Source organism: Lagopus muta, chromosome 3 (assembly GCF_023343835.1).
Source record: "Lagopus muta isolate bLagMut1 chromosome 3, bLagMut1 primary, whole genome shotgun sequence".
NCBI classification, from domain to species: Eukaryota; Metazoa; Chordata; class Aves; order Galliformes; family Phasianidae; genus Lagopus; species Lagopus muta.
Genome location: NC_064435.1, coordinates 87,933,945 through 87,948,137, shown reverse-complemented (window position 1 = coordinate 87,948,137; position 14,193 = coordinate 87,933,945). Strand labels below are relative to the sequence as shown.

The window sequence follows — 14,193 nt, the reverse complement described above, 5'->3', positions numbered from 1 at the left end:
TGAGGTATGTCCTTAAAGCTTTGCCAACTCCTAGCCTCCTCAATAAAAGAGGAGCATTCACCTTTTTTTTTCCCCATGAAATTGAGAAGAACTAATTATTGATCCAAAGTTTTATTTACTGTTATTTTTAATTGCAATTAGTTACTTGTGATATGCCTGTTTTGTCTAGCAATCATTTGTAATGTCTACTATCAATACCCAGTCCACACATCCTACGCTAGATTCACCAGAACCAAATCCAAAACTGCCTTCTGCTCATCCTTTATTGATTTCAGCTATCACTATATACCCTCTAAACCTTGTTCTGTCACTGAATTGGCAACTGCACGACCCAAGCCTTAAGAAATCTATACTAGATTTAAATTCCGGCAATTGAAATTACTAAGTGTATCTGCCTTTAATAAGCTATCTTGAAAACTGCCATGTAGACACAATTCACTTTTGAGCAACTTCTACCAAAAATGCATGTTGAAGTAAAAAATTAATTCTGGTAAACAGCTGTGTATTTTAATACATAATACATCCCCTACAATCAGTCAGACAAATCATTTTGACATCTTTTTAACCTGAGCTACTGGCTCCAGCATTCCTCCACCCTCTCTGGCCTGATAAATTCTGCCACACAGCCTAATGTTACTGAAAGTAAAGACCTTTTGTTAAGCAATTTAGCAACACTTTTGTTTTTTTTTTTAGAAAATACATTAACTGCTAAGAAATTCTACATCACTAGTAAATATATAAAAATGGATGGATATATTAGGTGTGTTCTGCACAGACTGAAAAGGTATGATAAAAATGCATGACAGAAATAGACTGGAAATAATCTTGTCAGTATTTGCCTGCTTCTGATTTGGCTCAGATATAAAATGTACCAAAGTCTGACATAGACCGTCAACATTTCTGAGTGTGACACACTGAATTGTCTCCTTTCCAATCAAAAACACTGATTTCATTTGTTGACCTTCTTGCATTTATTTGTACCAAAGAGTTACCACAGTAATGCTGCCAAAAGGGTAAAAAACAAAACACACAAACCAACAAACTAGTGAAGTCAAAAAACACAGAAGCCACAACTGTCCTTTCAAAGCCATGGTATGCCTTCGGTGCTTCCTCTGAACTAGAAGAAACTATTGAGGGAAATGTAGCAGGTGACAAAGAAATCCCATAGAAAAGTCAAATAAGCTCTGATCCTTTGTAGGTAATTCCTCATCACAGTATTTTTGCTTAAGACTGTTTTGTGCTTTCATCATCTATACATTACAGCGCTCTCCATTTTTGTCAAATTTCAGTCCTGTGGTTAATGTCCTTATAAACTGAAAGATTTCCCTCTCCTGTCAACATTCCTCATTAGAGAGAAGTACGTTTGTGATGCATTTTGAAACATATCTTTCACTGTGTTCTATACAGGCTTAGAATACACTACCAAAACAGTACCTACAGATGTGTACAATCACAGCCCTAAATCAGCACTATCCCTCTTTCCTTCTTGCAAAGGATGTATGCAAGGATGCTGAACGGTAAGCTACAGTCCCAGTACATTTCATGGTCATTAGGGAAGAGCTAAGTGCTTTGCTGAATGGGAATGGACTAAAGCATAGACACTTCAGTGCAGTACAACCCTTTGTCATGTTGTTTTGTTCTAAATTATCTCAATCTACATTAAAATTTACATGTCGCTCTGAACTAACTGCCATCACAGACCAGCAAACACAGTGGAGCTGAGAGGAAGTCACACCACTGACAAGGTGGGAGCAGAGACCCAGTTGAAACTTCTCAGGTATTTCAGACAGCTGTACCTTCTCAGGTATTTCAGCATGCTGTAGTGGAAATGCTAAGTCATGGCCTGAAGCAGTGATTGAGCACCTGGTGGGAAGGCAGGGCCAACCCAGGGGTGCTCAGGTGCAAACAATGCACATGAGCGAGTGGAGGGGATGGAGCCAGGATCCATCCCTTCCCAGACTTCATTTAAGGGTTAGCAGGGGAGATGAGAGTGTCCCTTGCTGGAGATCCCTGCTTACCTGAGTGTTCCAAAGGTAAATGGCTTTTTCCCCTCATTTTTATATAAAAATCAGGATTCTGTGGCTGCTGCATTCAGGCTCATTCTCATTTGCAGTAGCTAAAGACTTTGCCACCCTGCTATTATTATCTCATAGCAATACACACGTCATCTTCAGGATGCTGGTCAGTTCCTAGAAGAGTTTATGCCCAGAGGACAACAACTGGATAAGAAAAACATGCCTGATCTCAAGAGCCACCTGGCAGCTGATTATGCATTCACTCAATCCCAATATTAAAGCAGGCCCTAATTCTTCCTCATTTTAATGCAAAGCAGGAAGGGAAAGGGCCATGTGTTTTCAATCTTTGTTTTATTCATCTCTTCCTTCTCTCTACTATAAAGTTTGGTAACTTGGCTCAACAAAAAAGTTATCCAAGGTTTTTGCTCTGTATGCTGAGAATGTGGTGGAGAGCCTTGGCAATCTGTTGAAGATCCAGGACCTCTACTTTTGAGGGAGTATCTGAAAACATTTGTTCCAAGTTGTCTCATTCTTCTTTCCTCAGTCTGTTGTGAGAGCACACAGCAAACCATAAAAAGGGTCAGGTGACACATTGTCCTGTTCTCTAATTGTTAGAGTCATCCTCTATGACTCCACTTAGACTGCCACTTAGATTCCACTTAAATCACCATTTAGACTGCTGATGAGTAGCATTCCTCAGAGATTGGTGCTGGAACCAGTGCTATTTAACATCTTTGCATGTGTCGTGGATAGTGAGACTGAGTGTACACTCAGAAAGGTTGCAGATAACACCAAGCTGAGTGGAGCAGTTGATACTCTAGAGGGAAGGGATACCATCCACAGGGATCTGGACAGGTTTGAGAGGAGGGCAGCAAAGTCAAGTGCAAGGTGACTCCACCTGGGTCAGAGCAATCCCAAGCACAAATACAGGCTGGGTGGAGAATGGCTTGAGAATAGCCTTGAGGAGAAGGATTTGCAGATGTTGGTTAATGAAAAGCTCGATGTGAACCAGTAATGTGAGCTTGCAGACCAGAAGGCCAACTGTATCCTGGGCTGGGTTTGAGCACCTTCTCTGTGAGGACAGGCTGAGAGAGGTGGATCTTTTCGGTCTGGAGCACAGAGGGCTCCAAAAAGACCTTCTAGTGTCCTTCCAGTACCTGAAGGGGACCTACAGAAAAGCTGGGGAGGGACTGTTTTATAAGGACAGGTAGAAACAGGACAAGGATAAATGGGTTTAAACTGGAAGAAGGTAGATTTAGACTAGGTATTAGAAAGAAATGCTTTTCTACGAGGGTGGTGAGACTCTGGAATGGGTTGCCTAGTGAGAGTGTGGATGCCCTATTCGTGGAGGTGTTCAAGCCCAGGCTGGATGGGGCTTTGAGCAACCTGATCTAGAAGGAGGTGTTCCTGCCTATAGCAGGGGAGTTGGAAATGGATGATCTTAAAGGTCCATTCCAACCCAAACCATTTTGTGATTCTACGACCGGAACATGAGATCTGCTCAGAAGCATCTTAGGTTAGAATTAGATGTCTCAAGCACTTCTAAGCAGGAAATTTGCTGTAACTTCTTATTTGGGCATTCTAAGTACTTGTTCATATCTACTCAAAGGGCAATCGCAGATTTATACCTCTTAACAGCCTCTCAATGATTTGTTATGTAAATTATCGGTCCACTCGACTTTGATAATTTTGTTTCTTATTCTTAACATATACAATTTCAGTCATATTGTTGCCATGCTTATCATAACCAGCCTTATGATACCAAATTACTCAACCCTACTTACACAAGGTATGCAGTGATTATTTATGTTAAATATGACCACTTACAATTAAAAAAAATATGTATACCTATTCTTATCTTAATACTTGTCCACAATTTACTGTAAAAGCAGCAAGGTGGATGATAAACTTCCAGCTACCTTTCTTCCATGTGCTAAATTACAGCTACATATTTTCAGAGAGCCTAACAACAGTGCTGGAGAAAGGACATCAAATGATGCTTAGAAATGTGATACACATTTTCATTTCACACTCCATCAGATTTTACAACTAGAGTTCCATGAAATGTATGAGAATACTTGGCTAACAGCCACATCTACTGAGGTGTAAAATAAGGATCAGATATCTTTTAAAAAGAGTTTCATTTTCTTTACATGGCTAGATCAGATGTTGACCTTTTTCCAAAATAGACTGTAAATACTTAGTACCTCTACCTATCAAAGACTGGGCAAAATTCTGAACTACTCTAACAGACAAGTAACCAATAAATATTTTTAAATACAACTTTGTAATGGAAAACAAACAGATTCGTACTTCTACTAAATTAGAGATGAAATACATTGAATTACATAATTGCTTATATTAAATCTTTTCCATTCTAATAGTTCCTTCTCATTTAGTGCCCTGGAACAAGAAATGAGGATATTATTGCCTTTAGAGTCAGCAAATAAAAGCTATGGGTATCAGCAAAAGCATCTTTTAAATTCAGATTTCAATCTGTTAGAAAAGATTAAAGCTTCATGCATACACAAAAGGGGAACTGTAAAATGATAACAGATATATAGCCTGAAATCGTTACACTTGAGCAGATGCTGTTTTACCAACAAAGTAAAACAGAAAATGTCTTTTACTCACCTCTGTTAAACCAGAAACTTCTCCTTTTGCTAATGGTCTCGTGATGGATGCAGCATAAACTCTGGCATCTGACACAGGCTGCCCCTTCATAAAATGTTTCCCAGCTTCATAAATACTCACTTCTACCATTTTACCCATTAACATAGGATCCTTTGGCACCAGAACCTTTCAAATAAAGATACAGTTACTAAATATCATAAAGGGCATCGCTCTCCAGCTTCCACTCAGAAAACAGACTTTTTGCAACATGTAAGAGCAACTCCTAAACATTTAAACATTTAAAACCTCAGGCACCAGCATAAGCTACAGCCCCTGACACGTGATCAGTGACATCTCCAGTTTGCCTTCAAGAGCTTTGTGGTGTTAGCTCAGTGCTTCTCAAGTCAATTGATCCTACAACATGCGGCTGTGTTTCTTTTAAACTGATAAGAAAGTCAGACCTGAATGACAACATTTTAATCCAGACTAACTGGTTTCCCAAGGGCACTTGTAGTATGGAATGCTAACAGATTTCTTCTTCACACCTACCTCACGGTTCTCTTATTTATTTTTTAATTTTCAAGTCTCTGTCCTGCTCAGCAGAAATAATTACAAGCACTTTCCCTTTTTCCCCAAAGGCTCAAGGTGTTCATGGCCACTTTCAAGGTGTTCATGGGAACTTCCAGAATTCCACTGAGATTCCTAAGCATCTTCCAAGAAAAGCAGTGTTTTGTGTTCTGGAGATTACAAATGTAACTAATGGACTTAAGTGGCAAACATAAAAAGCCAGGATCCCAGAGTTGAGGTATTTTTACAACATGTCTAGATCACACTTATTCCCATATACATTTTTGGGGGCAAACTTATATCAGAGGAAAACTAGGTAAATAAGTATCTAAGTGTTGTAGTTTCAGCTGGAATGGAATTGTTTTCAGGGTGTCTGGTATAACGCTATATTTTGGTTCTTGGAGAAAAACAGTGTTGATAACACACTGATGTTTATAGCTGCTGCTAAGCAGTGTTGTACAGAGCCAAGGCCATACACAGTGAAGGGCTCAAGGTCCTGGGAGGGGACAGGATTTGGACAGTGGACTTAAACAAACCACAGGGATACTCCGTATCATATGATACCACGTGGAAGGAGTTTTGAAGGGGGGTGGGAGTGGATCTCACTCCCTTCAACTGCTCAGGGGCAATGGCAAGGGGATGGTGAGTAACTGTGCATCACTTGTTGTATACATTCATATATATATGTCATAACTGTTTTCCTTTTCTCTGTCTTAGTAAATACTTTAAACTCAACCCATACATTTTTTCTTTTTTTTCTTTTTCCTAATTCTCTCCCTGGCAAAGGGGGAGTAAGTGAACGACTGTGTGGTGCTCAGCCACCTGCTGGGTTAAACCACAACCCTGAGCCTGCACCCTCTGTAAATTTTGGTACGCCATCTAATTATTGGCAATTCATATACATAAATTCTATGGGACATTTGTGGATAAGTAACTCTTAAGCTCGGAAAGAGACTGGCTTATATGTAAAAACTGGAGAGGTGCTATAAGCAACGGAGCAGCCAGACTTGGCATACATTCATAAAAATCCCCTCCCTCTTCCTAAGAAACAAAGTTCTACCAACAGAAACAGTCATCTTGACTGTTTTGGTGAAGTATCTTTTGGTCAGTTCAATGAACAGTTCAGTGAATTACATTAAACTATGTCACCAGAGTTACTCACTAAGCTACCAGCAGGTTTATCAGTATAGCTCTATCAATGTTGTTTTAAAAACAAACTCTTTTAATACTGGCAAGCTTCATGGAGAGATTGTAGGTCTGATGCTTCCTTTAATTAACACATCACACCAGGACCGTTCACTTTGGCTTTCAAACATAAAATGATATTTACTGACTGTAGAGTGGCTGATTTCTAATCTACTATCATTAAATTTACAACTACAAATGCCAGTCACTAGCACAAAACCTTGTTCTTACTTTGTTGAACACAAAGTTATTACCCTTGTCAAACACATAAAATTTTAGGGAAAAGACATACAAATATTTATTCCATAATAAATGTAGTACTTCTTCCATGATACAATTTAAAATAACTGTTATAATTTCTATTTAGTTTATTCTTTACCAGTTCCAGTCAGGAGCTGCATTAGGGGCTGTACAAACACACCATAAAACATCAACAATTTTTCACATACCGCTTCCATTTTAATTAATGAAACTTTCATTAAAAAAAGCATTAAACACTAAAAAGCCCCAAGCAATTTCCTTTTCATCTCCCTGCAAAAAATCATGTTCCTCAAATCTGACTGATAAGGTATAAAGGCGAGGAACAGTGATATACAAGATTTAAGATGGAGGTCAGAGGTACAAGAAAAGAAAAATAATGAGATTTATCCTAGGAAAGAACGAAACTGTTGAAAAAAATACTTAGTGAACCAGTTACCTATAGAACATGTTTCAAAAGCAGTAACACTACCTAACACTAAGAAAAAGAACAATTTAAAAAAACTGTGTATTGCTGTAATGCAACATGGAACAATTATTAGAACAAAGCACTAATGTTAACTATATAACCACAGTCACTACCAATAGCTCCTCCAGACAGGACAACTGAATAACTATGGGAGTGAAAACAAACTACACAGATGGGTGTAAGAAGATTGAGGACAAGCCAACCGCAAAAACAGAATGAAATACAGACGATTCAGAAAAGCCATTTCACTGTTTTTTCATCTGCTTTTGAGGAAAAATAATAATTTTGTGAAACAGATATTGTACTTCCTAGTTCATAAAGATTGCTTTTCTGCATGGAAAAAATATAATTTATAGAAAGTACATAGAAAATAATACAAAAAATAAAACATGTCAGTCTGGGGTGCTAATCTAAACAAGAGTTTCTGATCTTTCTAATTGTTTGAAAAAAAAACATATAAATTTTTACAAGTTGCATTGCCTGAAAGAATTTTCCAAAAGAAGCAGTGAAATTAAGAAGTTTAAACTATTAAGAAAATACTGCTTCTGAGACTTGGAAGGTAAAACTACTGCAGTAATAAACAGCTCATTGCAACCATGCAGTGTTTTTTTGGATATATAGTGTGCCCTTATGTTGCATGGCTGAAGAACTACTGTGTATTTCTTAACATAATTTCAGGTAAACTGCATTTAGAACACAGAAGGAAACAAAATATCTCAAAAATGAGATTTGATGGTCACACCTTTCTTGGGAAAAGGTTTTCTTGTTTTATTTATTTCTTCCACTGTAGTGCACTGTGTTGCTGAGATTATCAGAAAGCAAAGATACCCCCAAAAGATGTTATCTTGATTATTTAGCAGTACCTGCTCATAGAATGGATTGTGAGCAACATAGTAGTTGGAATCAAAGGATTCTTCTGTCACCAGAACCCTCTGCCTTTCTCCAACCTGGAACACAGAAAACAAGGCAGATGACTCAGAAAACATTCAAAGAAGAGTTGCATTGATAAACAGACACATTTGGTGGAAATAATCAAATTCTCTCAGGACATTTTGTATCAGCAAGAAAGCAGGGGAAAGAAAGCCCTAACTCACACTCTCCAAAACTGATGGGGAAAGGTCAAAATGCAGGTTAAGAACCGCTGTACAGCAATGGCTTGACACGAAAATCCAGTTCAGAAATGCAAATTTATTTTTGCTTATTAACAAAACAACAAATAAATTTTTATCAGGTATAAACAGGGTCCAATTATTGCTTCATTTAGTTAATGAAAACACTCTCACTGAGAATAAAATTCTGTAATCAACGACAAAAATTAACACCTTCCAGCCCCACAGCAACAACCTTATGACAAACAGAATAATTGGAAGCATTGGAGAGAAGCAGGGAACTGTAAGACATTGCTGAACTTTCAGGTAACATCACGCTCAGCTATTTTATTTTTAAAACCACTCTTACTATTTACAGTGATTGATAGAACACCTCTATCCCTTCTTGTTGACATTGCTAAGATATCACTTGAGACATCACATTAATTTCCACGACGTGGCAGTCAACACTACATATTGCAATGACTCAGTGAAGAAGAAAGCTTTTAAGTTCCCACAGACACAGTAATATTAAAAGCCTAATAAACCCTAGGCCAAAAAACTAGAGTATTTCAATTAGACATCCAGCTTCTAAATGCATTAGCACAGTCTAAAGGAAGCACAAATTGTATTTTGCAATTAGATAAATGGAAGGCTGCACAACAAGATAGTTGCATTTTGTTGCCACGTATGTATGAATGAAAACCTGGCTTTCCTCAAACTTCAGAATCATCTGCATAACACCTTTTGATTTTGTCCACTACAGAGTTGTAAATAGGTCACTCTGAAAGCAAGGCCTCCTATTTATTGCCATGGAAACTCCAACAGCTTCAAAGAGCACAATAACTCTGCTTAATTGACAAAATTCTCATACAAAACACTATTTTTCAACATAGCCGCTAGCTATGCATTTTTGACAGCAATGAACAAGAGCCTGCGTGCCACACTTATAAAAGTTTGCACCAGTGGAGGTGATGCACTGCTTCACAGCAGCTGTGACAGCGTTGTTGCTAGGAAAATGCTGCCCATCTTTCATCGGTCCAAACAGATGGAAGTCAGAAGGTGCCAAATCCAGACTATACATGGTGAGTATGTGGTTGGACAGTCCAGCCAAGACTGGCGATGTGCTCCACAGTCTTCAAACTGGTATAGGGTCTGGTGACAGCTTGATGCAAGGGAAAAGTTGTCTCTTCTCAAGTTTGAGCTTTCAGCTTAGCCAGTGCTGCAACGTAGTGGTCGGAGTTGATGGTTTGTCCAGGTTCTAGGAAACCCAGAAGGATCACCCCTTTCCCTATCTCAAAAGACAGTGCACATCACTTTACTCACTGAGGGCTGCATCTTCATATTTTTCTTCAAAGGGGAATTCTCATGTTGCTGCTCCATGGGCTGCCGTTTTCACTCCAGCTTGTAGCAGTGACATCACATCATACTGATGCAATCCTGGAAACTCTCACCTTCAGCCTCTTATTGGTTCAATAGATACTGACAAACTTGCACGCAGTGTTCTCTGTCCCTGTGTGAGCATATCTGGGACTCACCTGATGCAAACTTTGTGATATTGCAGTGTTGTCACCATCATTTTCAATACCTTGAAGCCAGTATTCAACTCTGTACATCGTTTTGTGATGTGACAGCTGTGCATGACCATCCAGAACATGGCTTGTCTTTCACATCACTGTCACCAGTGCCTTAATGCACTGCCCACCACCTCACTGTGCTCACATCCACTGTTTGGCTTCCAGAAATGTTCAGCAAGTGTCAACGAATGGATTCTTTCCAAACTATTTGACAAATATATTCTACAAATTACAACTGTTTAGCTAGTTAAACTGACTTGCTGCTTTTATTCCTCTTGCTATCCTGAGAACCAAAAATGTTTTCAGATTTCATATTCCACTCCAAACTTCTAATATCTGTGAGAAATGCTGCACTCAAAATTCCCCTTAGAAGGACTACCAACACAAGCCCATCATAAGGTCCATGTGAATTAGCAAGAAGATATAGATCAGATAATAATGCTTTGATTCTTTATGGAATAAGTTAAACTAAAATATAACTTCTAATTTTTTTTCCCTAGAAATCAATGACAGAAAAAAGAACAGATAAAAATAAGAACAGCAATGTCACAGCTACATTGCAGTATATATATACACACTATACATGGCCCTGGTTCCCCATTCTCCTAGCAAGACATCATGCTTCCCCTTCCCTAGGCACATATCTGGGACATTCCCAAAGCACACCCTGGAGAGATCAGGGGAAATCTGGCACCCATCATGAGCCAAAATTAATTTCCCTGTGTACATAATTGTAGGGAACACAGAAAGGGGCACAAGTCCCAGGTTTCAGACCCAGTGTAAAAATCCTAATGGTAGAAAAGATGTACATTTCTGCTTACTTTTTAAAGGTGCTTAAGAGTTGTTCATAGCACACTTAGAATTTCTACTGATGTTCCTCTGGGAAGTTTACATGCAGCAGCAGATACAACATATTCAAATCTTAGTAAAAAGAATCATCTGTAACCATTTATCTCTCTTCTGAACACTGAGGTGTTGTTTTTTTCCAAGAAAACAATTTCTCAATTCAAATCCCCAGAGGACTTTTGTAGATACATGCCAAGAAGGCACTGGAGGTAACTATGCCACTAATAAGATTACAGGGAATACTTTCCCTGACTGACATTTCTATATTGTTTCTGTAACATTTCAGACCGCAGCCTTTAAAATCACAGAACAGAATGATATTGCAATGCCACAGTAAGAAATCTCACATGTCATGCAGTGTTATAAAAAAAGAGGAGGAGGAAATGTTAGGGAAGCAATACTCACCTTTGGGGAAACACGCTACCACTGGAAAACACCAAAACCAATCAACCAGCCATCTCATTGAGTTGTACTCAGTATTTATCCATATCATAACTTAACAAAACCAGAGCAAAGCAATACTGGGACAGTAACTCATTTCTCAACTGTCCTGTGGTTCCCTGGTTCTCTCTGGTCATAACACTCTGCCTTCATTGTCCCTGTGAATCCTGCCAGGGAGGTATTCTAAACTACACACGTTCTCTTTATGCTCTCAGATGTCGGAGTGGCAAGTATGGTATTAAAGAAAAAAAATAAATCAAAGGGGAGAAGAAAAGAATACCCGTGTTTGATCATTTGCTATGAGCAGAGGTTTCTTCAGAGACGCTGCCAGTTTTCTTTTGCTTCCATGAGCAAAAGGAGCACAGGTCCCTGCACCTCAGTGAGCTAGACAGAAAACTTCTCTGTGCTCAATTTCTTGGAAGGGGGAGGAAAATAGGAAGACTGAATTAATCATACAGCATCAAAAGTATGGCATTAAAAACGTGTGCAAGGAACGAAGAGGAGCAGAACAGCCTACACCAATTTAGAGTACACACATATGGGACAAAAAGCTCAGCCATCCTATATGGAGTGAGAGGTAAATTCAGCATGGTTCATTTTCTCCAGTTACTCGATTTGCACTTCTGTCCAAGGCTGACCTCACAAAGACAACATTCAGATATTTGCAAACTCTTCTGTAGTAACAGAAAATGACAATTCTATTTAGTATGTTAAGCCATTGGGTATTCATGATCTACAACACTAATTGGCTACACACATTCTTACAGCAAAAAAATGACTATCCTTGCATCCAACTGTAATTAAGAAGAAATGTAAGTAGGCAGAATGCAGCTTTGGTATTGAAATTTGTCCAAGAAGTAGAATATATGTCATCATTTCTGCAATTAATCCCCTGGGATCCCTAAATGTCTAAGTTTCAGCTCTCTCAGAGAGAATGTAAATATGCAGAAACCAGACATGATATCTAATAACAGTCATAATTATAATAACCTTTGATGCTTTTTTTTTGTTTGTTTTTCAGGCACATACCAGCAAAAGTAATTCAGTATCTCATTTTTTATTCCTGCTCTTTCATCTGCTTCGACAGGTATGCACGAGTTCCAGCTCTCAGAGAACTATAATTGTGACAAAGCATTTGCAGTGGTGTAAAGTCAGCACTGACATCTCACTTGGAAAGAATTCCTCTACAGAACTTGGATTTTTTTCTTTATGGAGGATAGTGTGAGAAGAATAACAGATAGCAAAAAAAAAAAAAAAAAGAAAAATTGCCTGGCAATCTCCTCCATATTAATACAAATTGATCATGTTTACACAAAGTAAATTTGTTTTCACTGAAAATAACACAGCTAATGTACAAGTTCTATCCCTCTCACGCTGTAACAATTGCCAGGTAGTTTGCAAATCTCATAATTAGTAATCAAATCTTTCATGGACTTTAATTTCAATTTTATTTATCCTACAGAAAAAATCTGACGTGATAATGATGTATAGAAGTACAGCAGTGGGGTAACATTTAGAGTCCTGTATCTTTTATATCAAATAGGTATCAGTCACTCCACAGTGTGTCTGACTTGTTTTACAACTGAGGAAAGAAACAGAGAACCTGAACACTCCAGTGGCTTGAGGCTATGCAAGCAGGAACTCAGGACAAGGTATAGATTAGAAGTTAGCTCTAAGAGGACACAACCAGTGTAACAAAATCTTCCACAGCCCATCAGCATCAGGCAGAGCAGCTCAGTAAAATCAATGGAATGCCTCCTCTTCAGCCCCCTTATGAATTTATTGGCACAGATATGGGGGAGGGCAAGAGTAGGAGAGAAGCAGATAAGGGACAGAAGTAGACTGCTTCTGCTTTCTTGTCCCATTTCTCCTGCTTCAGGTTAAAATAGCTCCTTTCTATTGCTGTGCACCTGCATCAGACTGCTTCCTTTTAATTTGGCATCCTGCTGTGAAAATGTAGCTTCTTCCAACACGTACAAGCCATGCCATGCAGCTCAGATGAAAATTATATCTAGATAAGTGAGTTGTGACCTAAAAATGACAACTGGTCCTCCAAATATGCAATTTCTTTTAAATTCCGTAAATTTGCATTTTGCTTGTCTCTCCTTTTCATTGCTCCTCTTGTCTAGAGAAGAGGTAATAAACGTAGCGTGTTGACAACTCTGTCAAAATGCCTTTCTGAATTGTGCTGTGTGCAATATTATAAAAGGAAAATAATTTCTCTGAAAGGGGAGACACACACTGCAGCCGAAAAGCAGTTTCTCTTGTTTGGATCTTTGTCATAAACTTGTACTTAAGAAGTGAAAGCCCACGATGAGGATGTAGAATTGGGATTTAGTCTGGATCTGACACACATTGCTAAGGGACTCTGGCTGTTACTCTGAAACTGTTCCACATGTGCAAAATGTAATTCTAATTGCACAACTTACACAGCAGTGACTATAAAACTGAGGTAGTTGCTATAGCAATATAAAATACTATATGCAGAACTGGTATTTGGAACTGTCCTGCTGGATGAGCACTCAGGCAACTGCCTCAACATAATGCTGACAAAAACCTCTCCCTGCTTTTCTCAGGTGATCTAACAAGCTCCATAAATCTGTATGAATCACCTACAGAAAAAGTCTAAATGAAACGTTCAAAATAGGAACAAGAGGAGATAAAACGTTTGAGTTCTTCTTTCATACCCACAATAATCCACAAATGAAACAAAAAACTGGACAGCAGACTGCCCTTAAGGAAGCTAGATGTTTGACACGTAAGTACAGGAAATTATTATTGCTCATCTGCTAGAAAGGAGGACGGAGTTTCAAGGAATCTTTTAAAATTATCAGTAACTTTCAGCCAATTTGCCAATCCCATGCATTCCGAAGGCATGATGTAAACAATTTCTTGAGAACTGAGATTAAACATCCCTTCTTCTAAACAAGCTAAGCCTGTGGCTAAACAAGGCTACCAAGCTTAAAAATATGGTAGTCTTTCTTAGTAATGCAGTCCTTTCAACTTCTGTGAAATCATTTAAAGCTAGTTAAGATTGGCTGCTATTGTTGGAAGCAGTTCCTTGAGATATATTGTGAATTTCCAAGTGATTAAAGCACAGTATGAAGTGGCAGTTGCTAAGGCAACAATACATA

The 14,193-nt window shown here is 38.5% G+C and overlaps 1 protein-coding gene across 3 annotated transcripts in view; it reads right to left on the bottom strand.

Moving 5' to 3' along the window:
- CDKAL1 (CDK5 regulatory subunit associated protein 1 like 1) overlaps nucleotides 1–14,193 on the bottom strand; it is a 361,348-nt gene that overhangs the window by 18,500 nt on the left and 328,655 nt on the right. For all 3 annotated transcript variants that reach the window (XM_048940100.1, XM_048940101.1, XM_048940102.1), the window contains 2 exons: nucleotides 7,971–8,054; nucleotides 4,650–4,814 (listed from right to left, as the gene is read on the bottom strand). In XM_048940100.1, the coding sequence (XP_048796057.1) occupies nucleotides 4,650–4,814; nucleotides 7,971–8,054 (249 nt within the window). The remainder of the gene's footprint in view (nucleotides 1–4,649; nucleotides 4,815–7,970; nucleotides 8,055–14,193) is intronic.